Here is a 27,628-nt window from a genome sequence, read left to right on the forward strand (position 1 = left end):
TGTTTGCTCGTAATTGTTCCTCCGAGATTATGGATTTACTTTGTTAATGTTTTTTTCGTACTTTTAAAGCTACCAGAATCACTGCCGGCACGCAGGGACCACGCTAAATCGACATCTCTTTCTCTCTCTCTTTTTGATTATGACGACAGTGACATATCAGTTAACACGTACAGAATGACCCGAAATCTTTGACGAAGATTGACCTATAGCTATCCTCTAGCTATAAAAACGTCGGTCAGCCTCAACGTTGAGCTGTCCTGTCACAGCAGGCACTCATTGCTGTCCGTACAACCTGCATGTCACATTGTGGTTCCATCCGTCATTGCCCATTATACCTTTGCGTGATTAAAATCAGCCAGACAGGACACACAGAAAGGGAACGCGCACACCGTTGACCGTCGACAATCTTTCCACCGTGAAAGCAATAATATCTGAGGTTTGACGTCCCGAAACCACGACATTGTCACGGGGTCGTGAAGTGGACGAAGAGAGCAGACTCGATGTTCAGATTAAACTGTTTATTCGGCCGAACTTGTGGTCAGGAAACTGAAGGTCAGATTAGAGCAACACACGGGCACTGATAAACAGAGCGCCGGCCGGCGATCGACGGACAAGCGGCCAAGCGCGGCGACCGTTATACATGTGTCGTCGAATATTCCAATCTTATCACTGGTCTTCACGCAAGCTCTAAAAAAATTATCTCGAGTGTTCGCGTCTTGCGGGCAATCTTGAGAGAACTATCTACAACGATCGCGAACCTTCTCGGACAATGATGAGCAGTTTGCGCTGAGCATTCCTGACCCGGGCTTTGTCGGCGAAAAGCGAATCAAACAAAAGTGAAAATAAGAAACGCGCGTGACAATGCGATTATGCAAGACACCGAAGTGGAGAGCTCCAGAAATTTCGACGACCTGGTGTTTCTTAACGTGCACCTATAGCTGTAAGAACACTGGGCCTTAAACATTTTCGCCTTCATCCAAAATGCAGCCACCGCAGCCGGGATTCGATCCCGCGACTTGCAATTTGGCAGTCGAGCGCCACAACCACTAAACCACCACGGCGGTGCCATTGCGAAAGCAATGCACAACCTATAAATACACACTGTAACAATAGAGAACTATAGTATATAAAGAGTGGCCACTGGCGCCTTTTCGCGGCCCAGCAAAAAAGGGTCTGACCAACCGCTAGATGGCGTGCCCGAGCTCGTTTTTACTCTTTTGTTAATTAAGCCATGTGATAGCCTTCTCAGGAGGACAATGAATATCGAAGTTTGACGTCAATTTTTTTGTAAAGACATTTTATTAACTTGTGCAGTTTTTCGTATCCACTCTACATCATGTTCCCGTTAGGACATTTAATGCCTTACAACAAAAAAAAACAGCAATTTATGACTAGAAAGTATTGTCTTTCTGCATTTATTTTGCACAAAGAGGCACAATCATGTAGTTTAGATGTACTGTACGTGCACTCCCTTTAGGGACGCATGGGCGTGTAGCCTAGTGGGAAAGACCTTCGAAGCATGAGGATGCGGGTTCAAATCCCAACGCCCGAAAGAAAAAAAATTCTTATTTTACTTATGCTGAAGGCATTACCGGGTCTGACCAACCACACGTGGCGCTGAAAGCAGCGCAGTAGCTGGGCCGCAGGACCCTAGGGGAGTGTCCGCTTTTTATGCATGTTTCTCTATGCTGTAACCACTAACGCCCCACGGGATGTAGCACAAATCGGCCACCAACAGCGCAACTATAAGACAGATTGCAAGAATCGGTGACGTAGGTATACACCCTCGGTTCTTTGGGAGAACACCCGATTGTCGGGATGCTGATACAACTGTCACCGAACTGCTCAAAGAGTATACGTTCCATTTCCGAGATTACACGTTCTTTAATAATGTGCAACCAACAAGCCAAGCTATAGCCGCACTTTCGGAGTGAGTTTGCCTTTGCTGAAGGAGCAGTAGCGACAACTGGCACACGTTAAAGCGACAGTGTATTGGCTTAGACTGATAAATCGTGCTCTCAGAACTGCAATGACGTTTCACGTAATTAAAAGAAGAGAAAAATGAGGCACAATGTTTCATTTTTGAATTTCGCGCCGAAGTCTTCGTGCGTGTCGTCACGGATCTCGAAGTGTTTTTTTTTTTCGTATTTTCGCGTCGCTCGCGCAACGAAGCTTTCTGAAAATTCGGTATGTTAAGTTCATGGCACCCTTAGAACACAGTACACTTTATTTTTACTGACTAGGAACTACGTAGGCCTTAGTAGACTCCATCAAAGTCTGTGACGTCACGGCGTTGGGTGCGGGAACTCAAAGGTGGAGTCGCCGCCTGCATTTTCTTTTTGCGCCCTTCCCCGATAACCAAGATGCTTGTCTTTGCCAGCGCGGTGATATTAGAATTTAGGAAGAGCATAATAATAATAATAATAATAATAATAATAATAATAATAATAATAATAATAATAATAATAATAATAACAATAATAATATCGGACGTTTTACGCATTAAAACCACGATATCATTGTGAGGCACGCCGTAGTGGAAAACTCCAGAATTTTCGATCGTCTGGTGTTCTTTCGCAGAGTACAAGGGCCTCTAACATTGCGCCTCCACCAAAATGCGACCGCCACGGCCGGAATCAAACCTGCGACCTTCGGGTCAGTGTGAAAGAGTGATTTATTATTATAAGGAAAATTATTATTCGCTTTATACTGTCTCAATAAAAATTTCAATGAAGATGAATCACCAACAAGTCCAAGTTGAAATCCTGACATTAAACGGCCACTAAACAGGCTGCAACTTTTTTTTTTGCACCCCCTCAAAGAAGCTTGGCAAATCGTAGAGAAGACCACGACGATAACGTTTTCCGAATATTACAGCGCTGCGCAGAGCCTCCATTTCGAAAAAAAAAACCAATTCCCGCGCTCCTTTCGTATTCGCCAGACCAATCCTCCTTTCGCGCGCTGTGACGCAAAGTCGCCAATCGGCGACCTGACGTAGCACGCAGTTCGTCGATTGGTCCAAACCAGTCACGATGACGGGCTACGCCTTCGCCTCCCCGCGGGAAAGAAGGGTGGCGAGGCCACTCGAAAATTTGAATCCAGCTGAAACCGATGTTCTAACCGCTGTAACTTCCTTAATATGGCACGTATTCGCAAAATTCTTGCGGCAGCACGTTCACAAAGCAAAAGCGCACATGTTTCTCTTTATAACAATTTTTGGACCTCGGGGTTGTTAAGTGGCTTAGAAGTGTGGCTGCTTGGGCTAGTTGGTATGGCATGACGATAGTTATAGCGCGATAACAAAAACGACGACACAGAGACAAGAAGGACACGAAAGACACGAGTATAGCGCTCGTGTCTTTCGTGTCCTTCTTGTCTCTGTGTCGTCGTTTCGTTCTCGCGCTATAACTATCGTCATGTTTGAAAGACAGCGCCTCACTCACCGCGGCTGTGGATGCACTGGTAGCCGTCGCCGCGGTATCCCGGCATGCACTGGCACTGGTGCTGTCCCGCCGAGGCGTTGTAGACGCAGTGGGCGCGCGGGTGGCAGTCGGCCACGACGTTGCATCCGGGCCTCGGGCCTCCTCCTCCTCCCCCCTGCGGGTAGCAGACGTAGCCGTCCCCCGAGAAGCCCGGCAAGCAGGCGCAGTAGTACGAGTCCACCTGGCGGTCGTACACGCACTGCGCGTCCGAGTGGCAGTCGTTGGCCTCGAGGCACGACTCCTGGGCGCAGAAGCTGCCGTCGCCCCGCCAACCCGTGCGGCACCTGCGAGCAGCCCCGAAGTCGCCAGTTTTTTTTTATTTCTTTACATTTTACATTTTATTGAGGTTGTTATGACCACATTTCAAGAAATGCACAACACTGATTAGACCCATAGCCATAGGCTAGTAAGGGGTCTAACGGGAGAAAGTATACAAGCAGAATACAATTTGTGTATAAGAAAAAAAGTTCACAAGGGTGCCCAGGGTTTCCCAATAATAGTGGGGGGGGGAGGGACAGTTACGCTTTTTGTGTTACGCGATATTACACGAGATTTCCGTCCCACGTGTTGTTTATGTGGTGTGGAAGCGAGGCATAAATCGAAAAGGACGCGGCGAGCGCGTACCAATTGATGATGACGATGATTCCTGTTCACACTACTTAGCGCAATGAAGCCAGTTGCGACTGAAGTAAGTAGAAGAATAAGAATGGGGCGGAGCACATTTGGCAGGCACTGTCAAATCATGACAGGTAGATTACCACTATCCCTCAAGAGGGAGATATACAACAGCTGCATCTTGCCGGTACTTAGCTACGGAGCAGAAACCTGGAGACTCACAAAGAGGGTTCAGCTTAAATTGAGGACGACGCAGCGAGCAATGGAAAGAAAAATGGTAGGTGTAACCTTAAGAGACAAGAAGAGAGCAGAGTGGATTAGGGAACAAACAGGGGTTAAGGATATCATAGTTGAAATAAAGAAGAGGAAATGGACATGGGCCGGGCATGTAGCTCGTAGACAAGATAACCGCTGGTCGTTAAGGGTAACTGACTGGATTCCCAGAGAAGGGAAGCGGGCTAGGGGAAGACAGAAGGTTAGGTGGGCAGACGAGATTTAGAAGTTTGCGGGTATAAATTGGCAGCAGCAAGCACAGGACCGAGTTGACTGGCGGAACATGGGAGAGGCCTTTGTTCTGCAGTGGACGTAGTCAGGCTGATGATGATGATGATGTGGACGATGCGTCTCAACGGGATGCGTCCTCCACCGACAACAGCCAAAGGTTGTCGGAGGAGTGAGACGGTACACACACTCACTTGCATCCATACGTCCTCGTCGGGGCGTCGTACACGCACTGCGCGTTCTCGTCGCACATGAGCGGCCTCTGGCGGCAGTCGGTGGCCGCGGGCACGCACGAGCTGCCGTCTCCCGTGTATCCCACGGGGCAGCGGCACTGCGGTGGGTGCCGGGGGCTCGGCTGAACGCATTCGGCCGCCGGGTCGCAGCGCAGAGACGCGCACGTTGGCGCCTCTAGCCCTGCATCCAGAGGAACGGGTTATGGCAAAGCCAAGTGCCCCAAGATATTATGATTCAACAATTAAAAAAACACGTATACGTAATACATCAGACTTCTTGCAGTTTTAAGTGCACAAATAAATTGCAATAATGGCGAACGTTGGGCTAGTTGGTGGTTAATACTTGGGAACTTCGTACTTGACCGGGCCTAATGCTTGATATATGTGCGGTTGTCGTGCAATGAAGTTTAGTTGCGAGTTCAGCGCGGTGTCGTTATCTTCCACTGTCCTTGTCTATATTTTTGCGCTGTTTTTCTTCCCAAGTGTTAAGTGCACACAACAAAGAAGTACTACGACGAGCAGGCCTGGTTCGTACGTTGTAGTTCTTTACACACACTCTATTTTAGCTGCAGCAGCTTCTAAATAGTCGTCGTTTTGATTTACACACGTTTCCTTTTTTTGTAATTCCACGGCGGTATAGGCGCCGCGATTTAACACGTGGCCAAGTTCAGAAGCTCAAAGCAGGCCACTCTCTCTCCTCGCATTTGGAACTTTGCTTAGGCTTTATTCGGAACAGCACGCCGACGGCACCAACGTGCTTCTGGCCCTACGTACACTTGCGAAAGCCTTAAATACGTATGTTAAATCGACGCCTCCTCTATTGGAATGCCCGCCGCGGGAGAACAAAGACAGCTGCCACACCCTTTCCATCCTTCATTTTCGATTACTGTCGGTCTTTAGCGCCACCTGTGGCGGACGGTGCAACCACTCGACATTTCGCATAGCCTCCGAAATAGTCGTGTATAGTTGCAGATCTCGAATAATTATTGACTGACGCGCTTCTAGGGGCCACAAGTAAAAAACGCCGGGATAATAGTGTCGGTCGCGAGCGCCCCTACGCGGCGCTTGCTCAAAACTGAAGGCAAGACGACTCCGCTGGCAACACGAGCCATTCGTCAGGCATCTTAATAAAGGAGGCGTTGATTAAATATAGTTTGTTATGCGCGCAAGAAAGTACACGGAATAACGCTGAAGTGATGAGGCTACCACCGTGAGACTAACCTTTCAAACTTTACGCGGCACAGCATGGCGGACGCCGACCACGCGAACGTGCCTCGGGAGTTCGTACAATTAACTTTGCAATAAATACACACTAAATTAATACAAGCTAGCTGTTCTGTGTACGAATAACACCGATGAGCGAAAGTCCTTAGAAATGGGTCGCAAACCACTATGCGTCTGATATCGCGGCTGGCTTCCATGAAGGCGGCATGGCGGGAAGCGGATGGGGAGAGAGTCTGCTCCACTCGGTGGCGCGGCGCAGGATGGATTGATGGATAGATATGGCTGTACCCTTTAGATCGGGCGGTGGCTAGCGCCACCAGCCGTAATACTTCATGAACCAGAAATTAGACATATTTTTTTCCCTTTAAATAGTGAGGTTGAGGATTCGTACTTTGCAGTGAAGGGTTTAATTTTCACTCGTGCCTTGACTTTAGCCACCAATCAGATAACCTCCTTCTACTTAATTCTACCCGCTTAAAGTCTATTTTGCCCTCCCTGTTCCTAAACCCCAGTGCTTTGAAAAACTCTGCGCCATCATTCTGAACTATAGGGTGAAGCCCTTTACAGAACATTATCAAGTGTTCGGCAGTTTCTTCTTCCTCTCCACACGCACTGCATACCGCGTCTGCACTGCAGCGCGAGCCATCGCCGCGCCACCGAGCGGAGCAGAGCCAAACCTGTCGTTTTGATCGGCGCGCTCGCCTGGCGCAGGGAGCTTCAACGGGCGGGCCTAAGAAGCCTCGCTCCTGAAAATTCAGCACGCGTGAGTTTTTTTATGCGCGCAGGTGTATGCGAACTAACGCTGGCAGGTGATGCCGTCGCCGGCGTATCCGGGCCGGCATCGGCAGGCGAAGGTGCCGTCCATGTTCAGGCACTCGGCGTGCACGTGGCAGTTGTGTCGTCCGCCCTGACACTCGTCCACGTCCACGCAGGCGGCCGACGTCCTCTGCGGCAGCGTGAGCGCCTCGTAGCCGGCGTCGCACTGGCACCGCGTCTCGGCGCCGTCCGGCACGCAGCGGCTGTGCTCGCCGCACTCGACGCCCTGGCAGGGGTCGCTACCTGCGAACCCCGTCACAGAACGGCACCGCTTGAAATGCTTCGTTTAAATGAAGCCCTCGGTGAATGATGGGTTCACGTGACTAGTGGTTTCAATGGTGTGGGTATGTGTCACACGTGAACGGTGGAGAGGATTCCATTGCGTATACTGGGCAGGGAAGTCTCGTTATTCACGTCATCAGCAGCTAATCCCGTTCTTCATACAATGAAAAGCTCCTGTGCCAATTTCGCTGCATATCATGTTAAGGAGACGGCCACGAGAGAGCGCCAAGACGTAGGCGGTTATCTATCTATCTATCTATCTATCTATCTATCTATCTATCTATCTATCTATCTATCTATCTATCTATCTATCTATCTATCTATCTATCTATCTATGATAGATAGATAGATAGATAGATAGATAGATAGATAGATAGATAGATAGATAGATAGATAGATAGATAGATAGATAGATAGATAGATAGATAGACAGACAGACAGACAGACAGACAGACAGACAGACAGACAGACAGATAGATAGATAGATAGATAGATAGATAGATAGATAGATAGATAGATAGATAGATAGATAGATAGATAGATAGATAGATAGATAGATAGATAGATAGATAGATAGATAGATAGATAGATAGAAACTTCATTCGTCTCGACTATAGCTTCCACGAGTCACATTACTCTCCTGCCGTCCATCGTACGAAAGCACAGCCATCGCATCTCTAAAACGTCGTCACGATGCCGCGTCTCCTCGACCATCCTTCGCGGCAGCCACTCACCGTCGACGGCGGTGACCTTGGTAGACTGCGCGTAGCGAACGATGCCGTCCTTGTCGTCGAAGTCGATGAAGTTGCGCGACACGTGCACCCGCTGCTGCGACACGCCGGGGGGCATGTGCGGACACTGGCTGAACGTCAGGGTCGTGTCCACCGTGTACTCGATGGGGAGGGAGGAGCCTTCCAGCTGGAACGAGTGCGACAGGTGCGACAGGACGAGGCCTGCGACGGGACACCGCTTCAGGTCGAGGCCACAGTCAGATCTCTACACGACGGATTTTAACTATAATTGTCAGTTATAACGAGGTGGACAAGAAATAGCCTTGAAGTGGGCACAGTATTGTGAATACACGTCTATATGGAACTATTGCACATGACGAAGCCACTTTCGTATCAATTAAGTTCAACTCAGTTTATTAAAGGAATTATCTCTGACTGACTAGCGTCCCCCCCCCCCCCACATATTGGCTAAGAAGTAGTGCGAAATAAAAATAGCGAGTAAGAATTAAGAATAACAGGGAAATGCGCTTTAATATATAGGAGTTCGGTGAACACCACCGATAATCCATAGCAAAATGAAAAACAAAAAATATGTGTGAAAAGGTGCAACCAGGAAGATATTAGGTCAGAATACTTAGTACAACGCAGAATTCCAAGTACGCATTGAAAGATATGAGTGACTGTTACACACTTATGGAAAAGTACAAATACACTAAAAGGAATATTTCTCATTGACAATATATTTGGGACAGTACAATAAAGTATATTTAAACATTTTTCTTTAGATGTTTTTTGTGCTACCTTTCTCTAAAAGTTCACGTACATAGCTATACGACTTAGTTACAATGTAGGGAGAACATTCGAGTGTTTTCAATGTCCGAACTGCTTCGACAAAAATAACAAATAATTCAAAATTTCGAAGTATTCGAAAAGAATGAATAGACATGTGACCACATGTAACCTCTTTGTAAAGGTTGTTCCACCACAACATACATTAATATGCCGTGAAGCCACACTTCACGGTTAAAAGTACGCATTGCCTTCAAGTGGGCTTGATCTATGATCTATGCGCCAACTACAGTAAACGCGGAACGCAACGTATTTTAACGTTACAAGCGCCACCATACGGTAATTCAAAGGTGCTTCCACTTGACGTGTAACCAAACAGTTGACATTCGCAATGTGCAAGTTGGGCCACGACAAGAGTGCGCGTATTCCTTTGTAATACGTGATACGTACTATCCAAACTATTCGATTCGAAATTATTCGACTAGATTGCACTTAGCTTCCCATACGCATCGAGCCTGAAGTTTAGTATTCGCCACTCGCTACCAAGACGAAGCTTGATTTGTACTGTTGCCGTAGTGTATTGCACAATACCACACCTGGACTGACGGTGTTGTAGTCCTGCGCGAAGTCCTGCACGGTGACGCCCATGCCTTGGGCCACCGAAGGCAGGCTGCCGCGCACCTCTAGGTGTATCTTCATCATGTTGAACACGTCGAAGCCCTGGAAGTGACCGCGCAGAGTCACGTGGTGACCGGTCTGCTTGAAGCGAACCTCCGAGGTCAGGTTGCCCTCGCCGCCTGTGGGGAAAGGAGCGCAATTGTCTTGTTCGAATTCAGTTAGTTGAACATACTTGCGTGAGGTGATAAACATATATGAAGAAAAGTGTCCCTCAGCGTGAACATTGCAACGGGACCGCCATCTTGTTATTAAAAATCATAAAATAAAAAAAAAACACTGACGATGACTACACAGGTTAATGTAAATTGTGAGCGCAGTTTCGTGTCGGGGCAACGCTAACTGCGACCGAAGTTTTGGATTTTCGCAGTTTCAGCAATGCAACGCGCGTTACATATTGCCAGAGAAATTGTCAGCGATCGAGTGCTTGCCCCGCCGCGGTGGTCTAGTGGCTAAGGTACTCGGCTGCTGACCCGCAGGTCGCGGGTTCGAACCCCGGCTGCATTTCCGATGGAGGCGGAAATGTTGTAGGCCCGTGTGCTCAGATTCGGGTGCACGTTAAAGAACCCCAGGTGGTCGAAATTTCCGGAGCCCTCCACTACGGCGTCTCTCATAATCATATGGTGGTTTTGGGACGTTAAACCCCACAAACCAATCAATCAATCAAGCGATCGAGTGCTATATACGCACACCGCCCTGTGCATTGCAAGCGTCGCGAAGCAAGCAAATCACCGACGGCCCCGTGGATGACAATAATCGAAGCCAGCTGCAGTTCCCCTGCATGCGCTGAGCTCCGACCAAGGGGCCAGCGCGCTTGACCGAAGAAGAAAGCCAGGTTGCATAGAGGCTCGTGATATCGACAAACTCCGCGTTCGCTCTCGTCCTTCTTCGTACGCTCTATCAGTTACGCCAACAACGCCGACGGCGACACCGCTTAACGTATAGGAACGGGTGCCTAAAATGATACGCTCTACGCTCTTTAAAAAAATCGAGTATTTGGGCAGCGTTTCTGCTACACAACAATAATCGCCATCTACTTCGAGTACTTTCCCCGCGCTATCACAACAGTTCCGGTAGTTCGCCGTCGCGAACGGCGCGCGCGTTATCAGTCTGACATGCAGCATTCCCGACAGGAAAGTGGCCAGAGCCGGCTTTTCAAGAAAGGAAACGCGAGCGGGTCACCCGACAATTATTGTTGTGTAGCAGAACTACCACCCAAATACACCCTTTTTTTAGTATGTTAATCAGAAGCGGAATATACATACAGTGCGTGCAGAATATAAGATGATTTAGACTCCAACCAAAAGTTTTGAAGAAACCCGACGTTTCGGAACCGACTTGGTTCCTTCCTCAGGAGTGGCTGCGAAGGCTCCACAGTCACCCCTGAGGAAGGAACCAAGTCGGTTCCGAAACGTCGGGTTTCTTCAAAACTTTTGGTTACAGTCTAAATTATCTCTCAGTTTCATACCCAACTAGACAGACTTCTGTCGAATGTTTACATTCAAGAATATAGTTTAGGTTCGTTTGCAGCACTTGAGGATGACTGATAGGAAACTGCGAAGTTTGTACACAAAGCTCGACAGTGTTCCCGAGTGAACTGAGAGACTCGGAAGATGTATCGACGAGCTATTCGTGACCTCGCAAGTATATTAGCACGCACACGCACACACACTAGGACGGTGCCAAAGTGAACAGGGTGTGTTACATGTGTTGAGTAGGGGTGTTGGTGAGGAGGGAAGCTTTTTTAAACCTTTTGCATGAACGCCTACGAGAAAACCTCGTTAAAACATAACGAATATATGCTCCCCGCCTGGCTAATATGTGAGAGTTTTTAGAGTGTTTCTGTGCCACGCAACAACAATCGCCATATGGCTTAAGCCACATAACGATCATAACGCACAGATTTTGAGAAAGGAAACGCACTTGCGTTTCCTCTCTCGAAATTTGTGCGCTCGCTGCTTTCCAACAAATAATGCTACGTCACGCCCATAGCCGAACGCCGTTCGTGGCCTAGAACTACAAGGCACGCGATGGTAACGCAAGGAAAGAAGCAGGGTAAGGTAGACGACGATTTTTCAGGAAATATACCCAGCCAAGAACGGATGGAGAGAGGACAAAGCGACGGAGACATTGCAGGAAAGCGACTGTGGAACACCAACTCACCAAAGCGAGGCTCAAATACATACAGTCACACATTCACCTGATCATAGCGCACCAATTCACGGTGCACCAACCGAACGACTTAACGCAGAGGTGACGTGCAGATGAAGTGCGCCTTCTTCGCATTCTAATTTGCTTCTCGAGATTATCGAGATTATAAAAAAGGGGAGTCGACAAGAAATATTGTTCCATTCTGCGCAACCTCACAGCATTTTTTTTTTATTTTGCAATATGAAAGGCGTCTCAACCACTTAACGCGCCGTTTCGTTATTAATTTAGCCCGAAGTTCTGACTTCGTTCAGCACCTGTTTACATTTGCACTGTTTGCAAGAAAGGTCTAGATTCGATCGTGTTCGCTTTCCTAGCCATTTAAAATGTCCCCTGGCTCTAATATTTACGCGACCCACCTGGACTTCGTAAACCATCCCAAATGCCAGAGTTATTTTATATGCGACGCTGACAACGCAGTTCACAAAGGTCAGGCGACAGTCTCAACTCATATACTGACTTGGGCGAGACATCTGCCGGCTCTGCGTGCCAGGCTAACGCTGCGCCACCCACCGGTGAGGACGAATCCGTTGCGCGCGCTGTCTCCCTGTGGCAGGGCGAAGAGCCAGCCGATGACGTCACCCAGCACCAGCAGCGCTCGCAGGTCGCTGCCGAGCGACGACGGCGACACCCGGCTGAGGGCCGTGTAGGTGCGCCCGTTGGCCGTGTCCACGTACGAGTGGAAGTCCACCTCGCCGCCGATGGGCGCTTCGTTCAGCGAGCCGGTCAGCTTGCCCGTCACGCGCTGAGGGGTGCCTGCGTACAATGTGCAGGCACACGAGCACGGCTACTCTTGAACATTCTATAGAACAAAAGAAAGAAAGAGAGAAAGAAAAAAAGAAAGAAAGAAAGAATGCACCGACTGTTCCATGATGAATTCGAAACTATAGCACCGTATGCTTGAAAGAAAGAAAGAGAAAAAGAAATAAAGTAAAAAAGAAAGAAAGACTGCACTGACTGTTTCATGTTGAAGTCGAAACTATAGCACCATATGCTTGAAAGAAAGAACGAAAGAAAAAAAGAAATAAAGAAAAAAAGAAAGAAAGAAAGATTGCACTGACTGTTTCATGTTGAATTCGAAACTATAGCACCGTATGCTTGAAAAAAAGAAAGAAAGAAAGAAAGAAAGAAAGACTGCACTGACTGTTCTATGTTGAATTCGAAACTATAGCACCGTATGCTTGAAAGAAACAAAGAAAAAAAAGAAATAAACAAAGAAAGAAAGAAAGAAAGACTGCACTGACTGTTTTATGTTGAATTCGAAACTATAGCACCGTATGCTTGAAAGAAAGAAAGAGAAAAAGAAATACAGAAAAAAAGAAAGAAAGAAAGATTGCACTGACTGTTTCATGTTGAATTCGAAACTATAGCACCGTATGCTTGACAGAAAGAAAGAAAGAAAGAAAGACTGCACTGACTGTTCTATGTTGAATTCGAAACTATAGCACCGTATGCTTGAAAGAAAGAAAGAAAAAAAAAGAAATAAAGAAAGAAAGAAAGAAAGAAAGAAAGAAAGACTGCACTGACTGTTTTATGTTGAATTCGAAACTATAGCACCGTATGCTTGAAAGAAATAAGAAAAAAAGACTGCACTGACTGTTCCATGTTGAATTCGAAACTATGGCACCGTGTGCTTTAGTGTTGAACTTTGCGAGGTCATCTAAATATAGCAACTTTAGAAAATGTTTAAGTTGCAAAATCATGTAAAGATTTTTAATTATTTGTGTTCGCTTGCTGCCGCGATGTCTTTTTTTTATTTGCCTAACATGCTATCATAGCATGTTACAATATGATATTGTAGCGAAACAATCATATACAGGCTTGTTAGGGCGAAAGCCGCCTTACTAAGGCGACGAGCTTAGTAAGGCCAGTACACAATCGATGTGTTTAGACAAACACGGCTTTGGCCTTCGAGTTGTCTTAGATGAGTGCATAACCAACCCTGAGAGTTTTTTTTTTTTGCACCTCGTGAAAATATGGATGAAATATGGTTTTTGCGCGCTTGTGGATAGCGTTTGTGATATGCACGCCTGTAAATTGGCTTCTCAATTGACGAAATAATAAGTTGATAGTCTACACCTGATTCTGCGTTCCTGATCTTTCTGCTCGCACCGCACCTCTAACGTTCCAGAAGTCCTTTTTAAGTTCATGAAAGCTAAAGATAAACCGCACTGAAGAAACAAACCTTGCGGTCTTAGTTGTGACGCGGTATAGTTTTCCCGGGGGTTGCGTTTCCGCAGAGACAAAAATAAAAAAAATATTTCAGCAATCTATACAAGCAACACACGCCATTATACCATGATCTGTTTCTAAGAGGTTACCCTCTAATACCCTTGTTTAACGTTCTACAGTCTCTGAAAGAATGTGGCTCTTTAAATAAGCTTCAAAACTGCGTCATTTTTACTGTTCATTATTTAACATTTCGTAACTGGCACTGCAGCATATCCTCAGCTACTTTTGGACCATTACAACCAAATGAACTAACTAGCCTTGCTAGGTTCGTATCTGCAAGTCACGTGCAAAGGGAGTGGCTTACCATTTGCGATGCAGTTCTTGCCGTTGCCGAAGAAGCCGCGGTCGCAGTGGCAGCAGTAGCCGGTGTCGTAGTCCCGGCACACGCTGGACGGCGGGCAGGGCTCCCGGGCCGCGGTGCAGGTGGAGCCGCCGCTGAGGAGGTCCACGTTGACCAGGTCGGGACCGACCGCCTCGTCGCCCGAGATCTGGTACAGCCACTGGCCCGGCACGGCCGTGTTGCTCATCCTGCGGAGGAAGAACAAGACGCTGCTTCGTGCGCCACGTGTGTCGTCGCCACTCCTTATCGAGGCCTTACATGTCTCCTGCAAAAGTGGCCTTGAACTTAAAAGCCCGTGTTAGCAAAGAGAAGAGAAAAAAGTGCCGCCATATCCACGAAGTGAATGATGATGAGTGGGCGAAGCTCTGGAGGAAAACCTGGTAAACCATGAATCCTCCGCACATTTTGCCCACTTGATTTTATTACAACGCTCCCCCTAGCGCACGTCGCCACACTAAATCGAACGATTGCCTTCCACCAATGACACGCGCCATATGTGACATCATTCCTATTTTATAACATCTCGCATCTTTCATCATCATCTACAAGTGCCGCCGTCTAGTTTATAACATCTTGCATCTTTTCATCATTAAATACAAGTACCGCCATCTAGTGAACACTGCAAGAACTAAACGTGAGGTGGCTACATACAAGGAACGCTACCGCCATCTAGTGAACACTGCAAGAACTAAACGAGAGGTGGCTACATACAGGGGACGCACAGCCCACGCCCTAAGGAGCTTCGCCCCTAAAATGGGGGGGGGGGGTGTCTCGTGACAAACTAGTGTTGCCGGGGAGAGGGGGGGTCAGCGCTTTCTCATTTCCCGAAATTCCTAATCTTTAAATGTATACGTATGTGCATACATACACGCACATGTACAAATACACACAGACATGCCCACAGGTCGCGCGATCGAATCCTGGTCGTGGTGACCGCATTTTCGATGGAATCGGAAATGCTGCAGGCCCGTGTGCTTAGATTTGGGTGCACGTTAAAGAACCCCCGGTGGTCGATGTTTCCGGAGCCCTCTTCTATACGGCGTCTCTCGTAATCATATGGTGCTTTTAGGAAGTTAAACCTCAACAATTATTATTGTAAATACACACACACAAACATGCATAAGGCGTGGCAGAAACCCCCCTCCCCTCACCCACTTCCGAAAAAAAAGTTCTGCCTGCGTCCCGATGCGACGCCCATGTGTGAGAAAAAAAAACCACACGAACGCGAGTGGGAGTACGGTTGCATCTATATTATGGCAATCCATGAAAATTAAGCGAGAGGTGTGTTCATTAGTGAAAATTTAATTAGTGGGCGAGTTATACGGCTAAATTGTATAATTACCAAATTGACAAAAGTTAGTTATTCAGCACTTCAGCACTAAGCGTGCTAATGTTAGTTATAACGTGATGAGCTAAGCAAATTAAGTCAGTACAGAGCTAATTAGCGGCAGTTGGACGTCGATATGAATTGAATGTTAAAAGAGTCATAACGATATGCTTTCGCCGAAGCGAATGGACAAGGGAACCTGGAAGTTGTTACGCTTGTTAAACACAGGCAGTATTTCTTTAGCTTACGATTACAGAAGCGTGAAAAGACGAACATATGCCAGCATTACGAATGGGCAATTATTCTAAATTTATAGGTTCCTCAAAATCTAGTGGTGCTTTCGGAGTCGAGCGCATTGTGCTACGGAGACAACTACTTTCTTCCTTGTATGCTTTGAAAGCACGTCTTCTCCTTGCCAGCAGCGTCAAATTTCGAAATTTTTGTTCAGGTTCCTCGAGAACATTAGCTTAGTATAGATAAACTGTAATGGCACAGCCCTTACGCTACAGCATGCATGCACGTGTCACGGTCAGAATATTCCCGGCTGTAACTAGTGGTGGGGGAAAGAGAGGTTCGAGAGGATTCCGATCTCTGCCCCATTCAAAAATTCTGATGCTTTAACGTTTTGGGTGACAGTAAACAGCGACCACCCTGCAGCTGCCAAAGTTGACCGTTCTACACCGGAACACCCTCCTCTCTCCGAGAATATTCCCGGGTACGTCCCGTATAATATTTTCTTGATCTTTTTCTTGTTTTTTCACTCTGCCCTCCTCTCTCAAGGGCCTTTCTGTCCTAAATTATCTTTCCCTACACAAAGTAAGAGGTAGGCACCCAGCTGGTAGAGCTAAGTAGCTGTTCTTCATTATGGATCTTTCTCTCTACGTCTCTCTCTCCGTGCTACTTCCCCACTATGGCTGTGCCGCTCGACGTACTTGTCCAGGTTGACGACGTGGTCGGTGCCGGATCCGCGGAGTGCCGTGAACCGGCGCCCGTCGCCGGCCATGAATCCCGCCTGCGCCTTGGCGTCGGGCAGCGCGGGGCTCTTGGGCTCCGCCTGCACCCACTGGACGCCGCCGCGCGGGTAGAGCAGCATGGCGTACGTCCGCCCGGTGTCCGAACCCACGACCAGCTGGAAGGTGTTGCGACGGTCCGTCTTGCGCTCGTAGTGGCCCACGCCTTCCCAGGTGGCCACGAACAGGCTGCGGGCCCTGAACGTGGAGCCGGACGCGAAGTGCGCCCCGACCGCCTGCTCGAAGCGGGCCAGCAGCGAGGGCTCTTGCGTCTCGCGGTAGAAGATGCGTCCCACGCCGCGCACGTCCACGTCCGAATAGAGCGGCGCCATGATTGGGTACGTGAGGGGAAACGGGGCGCTGAAGAAGATCGGCACCTCGGTGAGGAACGACACGATGCCATTGTCGTTGACCTGCATAAGGACGTGTACAATATGGTTAAAGGGGTATGCTCGAACGAGTAGCGTTGACGTTGCTTGCCTATACTAGCCGATACGTGGCAAGCCAGAACTCCCGCAAGGAAGTCAAAGGACTAATTATTGCTCATGGTGCTAAAGGTAAATCTTGGGCTGTCCATTTGGCCGGGGAAGCCGACAGGGCTCGAGAAATCAAGGCCGTCACTTAGGCGGCACCTTTCGTCCGCTTCCTGCAAACTCGCCGAACATTTAGATAAAATTATCTGAATGAATGAGAACCACCAGTCGTCTTATACGAATCTATATCAACAGTAACTTTGCGAGAGAGAGCCAAGTCTGGACATGCCCTGCATCTAAGTGTGCCCGCTCGTCTGTATATACGAGCCTTCAATCGGACGGATAGAGGACCCTGACGGTTGCGTGCGCCACATACCGGAGAACGAAAGGCTTACGAGATTCAACGCAATTTTGGTTGGTTGTCCCTTGTACGTTGAGGGAGCTAGAGTTGAGCTACTTTAGTGCAGCTTCTATACTCCCTGCACCCCTCGTGTACGACAGGTGCAAATAAAGACTCGATTCCATTAAAAGCGATTCAGACGCCTTTAAATCACTGGATAATTTCAACCAGCTGGGATTCGTTACGACCGCCTGAGTTCGTTCATTACACGGGCATCTAACGATTCTCTCCCATCGAAATGCAACCACCGCGATGGCAAAACGGTGGAAAAGGGGGAGGGGGTGTGTTGAATACCCGATGTCTTAAATACTTTATATACCTGATGTTTGTACTATTGAGTGGGTAGCGCAGTATTTAAATTCCTGGGAGTGTTGTTCCAACAATATTTAAACTGCACTCGTCACGTACACAAATTACATACAAGAATTTCTAGGTCTAATCAAATCTTTCCTGAAAACTATAGCATCTATTTTTACATTCTTTAGTTATTTTTATTTGTCGAATACTGTCAGCCTTTCACAGGTCATTACAGGGAGTGAGTGGAGAGGTACACAGCGAAAGTACATTGTACAAAAAGTCAAACTAGACATTAATAATAACCAAAACAACAAAGTATGATAAGTCTAATCAGGGAGGATACGGTTACAATGTACACTAAATCCAACTAGACTTTATTAGAGACCACCAAAGCATCGAACAACGCATGAGCCTTGTAGTCAGGATATTAAAAAAAGTTAATGATAATAAAGTTGAAAAAAAAAACACAACACAGCGCACCAAAATACTCATCTACTTTTTCGACGAAACTCTCTACGCTACCCACGGTAATAATATCTTGGGGCGACGTGTTTTATGTTTAAATGGAAGCCCGAAAAAAAACAACATGAAAATTCGAATGTGTCGCAGAGTGTGACGTATTGTCAGAGGTGCTTCTCACGACAATTTCTACGGGAATGGCCATGCGGCGGTTTCAAGTGTTCGTTCTTATCTACGTTTATGCAATTGTTAAAAAACCAAGAAGAGAAAATTCGTCGCTGCCACCCACTGCCTGAAAGCAGGCGTGCGAATTCCTGCGGCATTTCGAAGAGCACTGACGCTATGATCGCGCGAATATTTTGGAAAAGATAAAACGTTGATAAAACTCCGCTCTCTTGTATCCTCAGGTTACGCCCACCACTTTCTCTTAGTCATAGCATTGTGACGTCTTCGGTTAAACTTTCAAATGACAAGGACTACATAAACTTTGCACCTCAGTCAACGACAAGAAGCTATCACAACTTAAACTTAACGCCTTACTATGCTCGAACTAACATGTTCAAGTTCAGTTTTTTCCCCCGTTCTATTGAAGACTGGAATTCGTTACCTGGTACTATTCGTTCACGCCCATCATCCAATTTTCAAGCCGACATCCATGACATGCGTCTGTAACATACCCTCATCTATTTGCCATCGGTGTTAGCTCTTGAGTTGCATTGTTTCTTTATTCTATTTTCAATTCATGTTAATCACATGTTTGTGCACTTTTGACCTTGTATAACCACACATCTGTATTATGTTACCTGTTTACATAATTTTAATTCCTGTCTGTTAAAATTCCGCGTACTTTGTACACCCACTCCTGCCATAGCGCACTCAGCGCTGCAGTATGTGTAAATAAATAAATAAATAAATGGCTCTTTGCACCCCTTCCGCGAGCTGTTGAAGCGCAAATACTCTTCTATATTTTTTTGTCAGGGGTGGTATACTAAATACATTGGATATGGAGTATATATCACCTATTAATACCTATCTGGTGCATGCGAACTCATTTGTCAATCCAATGACGACATTGGCGCATATAGAACTCCCTCTCGAGTTAATCAGTCCCAGCGACGAGTGTTCGTCTCTCCCAACGGCCTCTCAGACACACTCGCTTACGAAAGACGACCGCCCAGGCGCGTGCCACGCTGGGCTTTGCGAGAGGGCAGCCAAATTAGTCGGCCGCCGCCACGGAAGTTCCGCGTTCCGGTAATGTGTGGCGCCACATCCTGTGCCGCTATGTACGCGGTCACGGTCACGTCCCGCCTTGAGCGATTGCCCGCGACAGAGGGTTCTCTTTCTGCAACGTTCAGTCTCCCGTAAGAGTTATACAACAAACAAGTTGCAGTCAAAAGTACCGGGTTTCCCCGAGTTATACAACCCGGGGAAACCTGGCACTTTTAATTGACTGCAAACAAGTTTTGCACCGTTAAGGTTGCCTTGCAGGTCCACGTCTGTAACGCCCTATATACGACAAGGGTGTCACAAACCAAAACACACATGTCGTGGGTGTGTTGGTTTGTCAGGACACCCTTATCGCAGAACGTTAGTTATAGACACGCAAGGCAACCTTAACGGTGCAAGCTGGTTTACAGCGCGTGTTGAAAGTACTTTAACGTGAAAGAAACATTAGACCAATTTGTGCTGATAACAATTTTTAGATAACTGTGATATCGTTAATTTCACTGTCATATACGTTTATCGCTGTAAAGAGAAAATTAAGGTCAAAGCTTCATTTCCAGATCTAGCGCCTAAATCTCTGCCCACGAACGTCAGAAATCCCCATTATTTTGAATAGTCCAGTGCAGTGCAGTGAAGACAGGAGTAAACCAAACGGTACACGCAAGCGTAAACTTTCACGAAATATATTATTTATTCGACTAAGAAACGTCATGAATGAGTCTTTTGTGCATATATGTGGCACGTGTCGCTTGCCAAGAACATTCCGGTCACTTCAATTACCACTCTCTAATATCGAAGCAGAAAGCGTCTAAGTTGCGCTATGGAGTAAGAAAAGACTCTTTTCGTGCTTTAACGTGAAATGAAGGCGCTTAAAGTTAAAGACTAACTCTTATAATGTTGTGTGTAGCTTAGAAGAAAATGTACTTGAAATATTAGGCCAGACACAGGCAGAAAAGTGTTGAAAATGAGCGGGCTACTCGCCAAGGCACTTGTTTTCGGCCAATGAGTGGCTACGCCGGTGCACGAAACCGGAAGCCATCCAGGACCTACGTTTGTGAAGAGCGAAATGAATTTTTACATCGTAGTCATCCCCCGAAACCCGGAGTAGGAGCATGTCCGTGAACTTTACTGAAGATTGATTCCTCTCTCTCTCTCTCTTGTTTGAATGCGGATCCCACAAACTTGTACATTGGGAAATGTACTGCGTGCGTAGCACCATACGCCATAATCCACTAATCGAAGAGTTGGGGTCAAGCCAAGTGCCCACAAAGGAGGGGCTGCCTCCATCATCTAAAAAGGGCGCCAGGTCTGCATCGTACCTGTACTCTGTTGGACATGTCCCACCATCGTTCAAAGTTGGGGCCATTCAGATTTTTGGCGATAACGGCGGCTGAGTACCTCCGATGTTACACTGCAAGAACTGTTTACTTTCCATTTTTATTTCCGGAAAGCCAGAAATCAAACGCATGTTCCAGGGAGGATCTAGCCACTTATTTTAAAGGGGCGGAGCGGTTTCTTGAAGTAAACCGAATCGGAGAGAGGAAATGCTACTGACACTTTTGCTTTTAGTATAGTTACAGTCGTCACAAGGAGCCCATCACAGCATAAATACTCTTAATTTGTCGTCACTCATTTGTCATAATTACTGGTGGACGGGCACTGAAAGGAAAGAGTTTGGGTACTTAACCTGTTTTCTTGAGGAGGAGGGGGGGTGATCACACCTTTCCCCCACATCTGGATCTGCCACTGCAGAGGCAGGCCATTGAGAGAGGAAGCTATACAGTCACCCCTTCATTTTCGTTTTTGCGTTCGTTGCGGAGCTCATTTTCTTTAGAAGAGGGTTCCTGGACTAGGGAACCCTCCCACCTTAGGGTGACACCGGGCCTCGCTCGGAACACTGTTTCTAAATAAACGCTTACTTTTCTCTCTCTCAACAACCGTGTATGTGTGGTTGTCAGTGTATTCGCATATCATAACCATCACCCAGCACCTCGAGTATAGCATGTGAGATGAATGGCCACTAAAACATGTCCAGTTTTTGATTAAAATATTTCTATCTAACGGGGAGTTGGTATACGTTGAAGCATCCCCTTAATGGAAGTCAATACAAAGACGACTGTGTACGCCTGTGGCTACATTCGCTGTTCGACATGCCCAGTTTACTAAGCCTTGTTTTTCGGTGCTCGTCGGAGGCGTGGTGCACAACAACGACGGCGCTTCGCCGCACCCGGCAGCTATCGGCTCAAGAAGCCGTCGATAAGAGGAGCAGCCTGCTGAGGAACCGATATCGGGGGACGCTATGCAGGTCGATGCGATGCTCCTCTATCGCTATCGGTCGCCTCGCTCGAAGAATCGGGCCTCCTCGGGGTCCCTGTCCTCGCGCGCATGAGTGCTTCTCCCGCTGAAAGGACAGCCGCCAGTCTTCGGGCTCACGTACCACTGCGTGGGCAAAAGATCGGCCTCCCAAGAAATGCTGCAGACGGCCTCGCGATTTCCCACAGGGGTGCGTCAATAGTAATTTTTTAGAACCGAAACAAATGGGAATCGAATAGCGATGACACGGTATCGAATACGACTCGACTACTTTGTCTGCAACTACCCCTCAGGACGACATTCCTAAATTGTCATTGCCTTCATCAGCCCGTGTGTGGTATGCGAGCTATAGAGCTACCGCGAATGATTGGCTATGCACACCCCTTAAGTCAACAGATTCGTGCACCGGTGGTTTTATACTAACCGCGATATCGCAGCTGTGAGGAGTGCAACTCGGCGTGTATTTCCTCTCTTCACCTATGACTTTCAAGAAGAAGAAATTGGCATAGTCTAGCCCCGTATATTGAAATTGTAGGGAAGGGGGGGTGCAAAGTCAGCCCCTTACATTGACATGATAGCGAGAGGGGGGGGGGGGGCGCTGCTACGAACCTTCGCCCCCCCCCCCCCCCGTCTAAAGGAGAACCCTGAGCACACTTACAAATATGGGCGCAGGATCACACCCGACAAGCAGTGGTCTTTGAGAGGCGCGTTCTTAAGCTTATGCGTGTGCGAATATGTGCGTGAATGAGGAGGGAATACCAAGTTACACCAAGTTTCTTCTACATGACGAGCTACCATCTGGCACAACAGCAAGTTGTTATTAAAATGACATGCGCTGGATAATCGAAAGGAGATAAATTTATGTAAAAAGTTTACAGATTAGGTTATCTTATGCAATGCTTGAAAGGGTCGGCTTTGAGATATATAGTTAGTTATATTCACAAATTCAAGTTATGTCACAGAGGATACTATATACTACAATAAGTTTATTCCATTATATATGTTTTACAATGAGTAGTTTAGAAAATCACGATATCGTTTTTTCATTGCTAAAGCATAGAAACGTGAGTAGCATAGTTTCGTTTTCAAATTTTCACACTTATTCGAGGGCGTGATCATTATTTTATTTCAAAAAAAAAGGGGGGGGGGGGTGTCGGACGTCCACCACCACCCACCGACTCTATTCCTGAAGTGGTATTGATTTAAAATGAAATATTACTTTTAAGTGAAACCACCTTCAAAAATTTTGTGCAGTGATTGCAGAGAAAAGCGATTTTTCATTTATCATAAAATTACGCCTAAGTTGCTGGTAGAAAGCTGCATCTTTGTAGACAAACTTACTTTAGCAACTATAATCGCGCGTGACGACAAAATATTCACGCCTTCTAAAGTAAGCATTAATGATAATTTCAAGACACAGTTTCTTTTGCACATAGCGCAGAATTGTAAAAATCGCCCACCACAGATCGCATATGTCTTATTCAGACTTCTATAGTAATTGAGCTTAATTTTTCGGTGGAAATTACTTGCACGAAATAAATCATAAACTACCTGAAGTAATGAACAAAGTTTCGTGACTGAGTCTTCAACTAATTTCTTTACGTCAGGTACCACGGTTTATCAATTTTAGCTGGCGAGTTCGTCAAGCTAGCTATTTGGAACCATTTGTGCCACCATCGCGAGCTGTTGATTCACGTATTCAGCAACGTAGTACATTAAAAATTCAGTCATGTTTGCGCGTAAGCTCGTAATAAAACAATAATGCACTTTTCCTGTAGGGTATTTACGAATTGCGATGTGTGTCGTGAAACAGTTCGTTTACTATACATAAGCAGTAAACTTGGTGTACCGGACCAATTATGGTGGTAGGAACAGCGCGAACGTAAAACACAGGACGAACTGAGGACCACGTACGAGGACACGAGCGCAGACTAATTGTTTATAATATATGGTACATACATGATGTGCTAATAGTATATGGTAGTTCATGATATAGCACTGTTCCTATAATCATGGTTCAGACCGTTGTCCCAGCAGGTCAATTATACATTTTGATTTATTTCTTCAGCTTGCTAATGCAAGTTAAATATACAAGAATTTATCACAGCTGGTTTACAGAAAGTATGCAAGTAATATTTATTTCCTTTAGCAACGCTGTTGAACATTTAGAAATCATGGAACCCTTCCATAGCTGCCCCAGGTGTTAAGGAAGTATTCTAGATGGCGTTAAAAAACAAAAAAAGACACTCCGTGCCAGGCATTTTAGTAAGCCAAGCTGACGCTAACAATATTGACCTCGTGTGCATCATCCTTTTATATTGTCCAACTTCTGTTTGATACAGAAGATGATTTTCATGTCCCCAACTCGTTAACGACGCCATGGTGATCGCGACTATTCCGGCCATGAAAATAAACATTAGGCATGTCCCCAGGCATGTTTCTCGGAGGCAGAGGGGCGACCGAAAGTTAAGGTGGGCAGATGAGATTAGGAAGTTTGCAGGTATAACCTGGCAGCATAAAGCACAGAACCAGGTTGGGTTCTCGGACCACGGGGAGAGGCCTTTGACCTGCAGTGGACGCAGTCAGGCTGACGATGTACCCGAACAGACACCATTGATGTGAAACTGACATGCATGGAGTGCGGGAGAACGGCTTTCTAGATATTCCTGCCGGCTTTCATCGGAGCAGTCTGCATACATCTTATATAGTTGCGCTATACTGACCGTTGAGATTAGATTAAGATAAACACGATTACACACATATTCCGTTGAATGAAGCAAACTAATGATTTCACTGATTTATCAATCATTCTTTAACGTCAATAACAATAGAACAGTCCCTTTCATTCTAGGCATGTATATATATGCTAATTTCTTTCAAACGTTGTGGTTGCAACGTTTTCGTTATCGGACCCGCGAAGTACCCTTTCGTGTCTGTTTTCATTTACTATATAAAACTAACCGACAATGTTGTGTCCAACAAAACAAAAGTGAGTTCTTGAAATTTTCTTTGTTTTTAATTATATCTTAATAGATCGCAAAAAACTACTGCATACATGTTCACTTTTTTCGTTTTAGTTTTTTTTTTCATACTTAGCTCCTGGATGTAACAAGATCGATGGGGGGATAATGGAGAGTATTTATGGAAGACTCACGTCCCCTTTAACTGAACTAAATTTTATATCTCATTTCGTCCGTGGCAACATTATTATAGTTTCGCGAATGGGTGGTGAAGGCAAATTTCCAATTTCACTGAGTCATGTGTTTACCAAAACTACCGGCCCTGTTTTTCTTTCTTTCTTCCTTTCTTTCTTTCCTTTCTTTCTTTCTTCGCTAGTGGCTATGTGGATAAAACGAAAACGATGCAGAGGAGCTGCTGCCGCTCTGGGTGCCTCTATTGTTGGCAAGGAACTTCAAGTCAAGCACTTAGCATAAAATAAAATCACAAATATAACGCTGCCCAACTGCTGGTCAGTGCCAAGTTCTCGCTGTCCCGTATTTCTTTTTCTATCTTCTAGTTTTTTTTAATGATTTCTTGTAGCGCTGCGGATAGCGAGGCGGGGACGAGGCATGGAATACAGGACAGGTGATGCGCACACTTTGCTCTTCCTGGCTTTCATATATTCTGCCTCTCACGTTATGCGCGCCACGTGTGTTCCTTTACATAAATGTGTGATGCGCTCAAGCATGACGGCGGCGTCATGTCTTTTCCTGCGAAAAAAAAAATCTGAAGCAGTAAGATGACAACGCAACTTGATAGGGGACAGATTAAAAAAAATGAAAAAAAAAAGCCGGTAATCGAGTGGTGGAGCACAGCATACTCACGTATAGCGTCGAGTACTCGGTGCCGTAAAATGTGATAGGAGTGTTCAGTTGAACTTCGGCCGAGCTGATGTCATTCTCACGCGGAAGACTTTGATCTTGGTTGACACCGTACGGGTAAAGGTCAGCCTCGGAGAGGCCATTGACTGAACAGACGAACAGTAGCAACGAGAACACCGCACACGCCGGCCATCCCCCGCACGCCATGGTGGCAAGAAGACGACTGAGAGAAGTCTGGGCCAGGACGACCGCTATCTCGCGGCTCCTCGGAGTCGCGGCCGATTAGAAGACGCGGAGTTGAGGGGGCGAGCCGAGCAACGGTAGGAGATACGGACCAACGGAAGCAGCAGACGACGTCGGGAGCTTCAGGCGCCCAGATGGCGTCGCGGTCGGCTTCCGTTTCAGCCGCGGCGGGCGGCGTCGTGTTTGCGTTCCCCTTTCCGAGAACTTTTCGCGCGTACGGTCTGCGATCGTTGGTCCCCACCCTACTCGAGCCCCGCGTACGCGCATTTCAGGTTTGTCCCGATATACTGTTACAAGCGGAACGCGGCGGGATGCTAATCTATCTCAACGAAGCGCGCGATAATCGCAACCAATCACGAGACGCGACGCGAGTCACATGACTAGCGATGATGCGAAGGCGCCATTTTCATTCTGGGAAGGTGAACGCGTGTGAGCCACGGCAGCTGGATGCCGGAGGTGCGGTTATTTTTGCTGGTGTCCCGGCCGCGGTGCCATCGCAGACGGAGGGCTGCGCTTTTGTGAAGTTGGTCTTTTGAAGTTTGCGACGGTTCGCAGGAGACCGCTGCCTGCGCCGTAAGCCAGAAGCGCAGTGACTCTTTGTCTCTCTGCTTGCGTGTCGTTATGCTGCAGCGTCAGGGCGAATTTGGAGGTGAGACAGGAAGTGGGCAAAAAATAGACGCTCCTTTTCGAATATCCCGCCCTCTAGGCGGCAGACGGAAAGCGACCGCTAACCCTTCCCATAACAGAGCTGCCGACTGTGATTCGGCGTGTGCCATCACTCGGCGCATGATGGAGCCTGCTCGCTGACGGGAGCATTGTTAGCGAAAACCGCTTCGAACCGCGGAAGCCGATGACACTACGATTGCTCTCGAAGTCCCGAGTCAACGCCACAACAAAACTTAAAAACATCACCGAGCTGATGAAGCAGCACAAGAAGACCAGATGGCGGGGGAAGATAAAAGAGGGGAACACGTTAATTAGTTGGGAGTGATACGACATGACGCTCGTTCGTTTCATCCTTTAGAGCGCGCTGGTTGCTTGCGAGAAAGCTGTCTTCCATGGCGATTGTCGAAAACATGAGCCTAACTGATAAAGTTATTACCGAAGTTATCCTTGTTCGAGAAATGCAATAGTTCCCTGGAGCTGTTGATCATGATTAGGTAATCATCGTGTTTTGTGCTTTTTACATTTTTTATTAGTTATTGTTTTAATGTAGTCGACGAAATTTTCTCACGTTTTGCATTCTGATGGTCGCTTAGTGAATAATGGTGAAGTGATGCATCCTCCTTTTTGTTTTGTTTCCTACTATAGCTTTGTTTAAAGTGAATGGACTTACTCCGATGGCTAATCTTTCTGGATTTTGTTATCTGCTTTTCTGTAGTCATTATAACTTATCCTGCACTTTTTTCATTGATTTACTTGCATTTCTATATAACAGGTCCCGTATGTATTATTTTTAAACAGGCCCCATACTAGTCAATGGCTATGCCACCAAACAGTTTGAGCTTAACCGGAAAAAACGAAATGTATTTAATAATATCAAATAATTAAAAAAACTTGAGCTTTCCTTATTGCTCTTCCATAAATATGACTTTCCTTTCAACCAAGTCTACACAAACTTAGGGAGGTAAATCATGACTCGTGGGCGGAAGAGATATATAATAACTGTTGTAGTTTAACGTCCCAAAACCACTATATGATTATGAGAGATGCCACAGTGGACGGCATCGGATATTTCGACTACCTGGGGTTCTTTAACGTGCACCCAAATCTGAGTAAATGGGCCTACAGCATTTTCGCCTCCATCGAAAATGCAGCCGCCACAGACGGCTTCGATCCCGCTAGTATACCTTTAGGTCAGCAGTCGTGTATACCACCACGGCGAGAGGAAATTTTTTTTCTTTTATCGTAGTATTGAATTACTAGTGAATAA

The 27,628-nt window shown here is 46.6% G+C and overlaps 1 protein-coding gene across 1 annotated transcript in view; it reads right to left on the reverse strand.

The window, feature by feature from the left end:
* The window catches only part of Ndg (Nidogen), a 30,737-nt gene extending 4,956 nt beyond the window's left edge, over nt 1–25,781 (reverse strand). The window contains exons 1-9 of the mRNA XM_075868537.1: nt 25,456–25,781; nt 16,388–16,878; nt 14,093–14,316; nt 12,070–12,312; nt 9,270–9,470; nt 7,888–8,106; nt 6,857–7,114; nt 4,793–5,012; nt 3,444–3,766 (exon numbers count right to left, since the gene is read on the reverse strand). Of these exons, the coding sequence (XP_075724652.1) occupies nt 3,444–3,766; nt 4,793–5,012; nt 6,857–7,114; nt 7,888–8,106; nt 9,270–9,470; nt 12,070–12,312; nt 14,093–14,316; nt 16,388–16,878; nt 25,456–25,659 (2,383 nt within the window). The 5' untranslated portion in view covers nt 25,660–25,781. The remainder of the gene's footprint in view (nt 1–3,443; nt 3,767–4,792; nt 5,013–6,856; nt 7,115–7,887; nt 8,107–9,269; nt 9,471–12,069; nt 12,313–14,092; nt 14,317–16,387; nt 16,879–25,455) is intronic.
* Between the last annotated feature and the right edge of the window lie 1,847 nt (nt 25,782–27,628).

This window comes from Rhipicephalus microplus, chromosome 7 (assembly GCF_043290135.1).
Source record: "Rhipicephalus microplus isolate Deutch F79 chromosome 7, USDA_Rmic, whole genome shotgun sequence".
Taxonomy (NCBI): domain Eukaryota; kingdom Metazoa; phylum Arthropoda; class Arachnida; order Ixodida; family Ixodidae; genus Rhipicephalus; species Rhipicephalus microplus.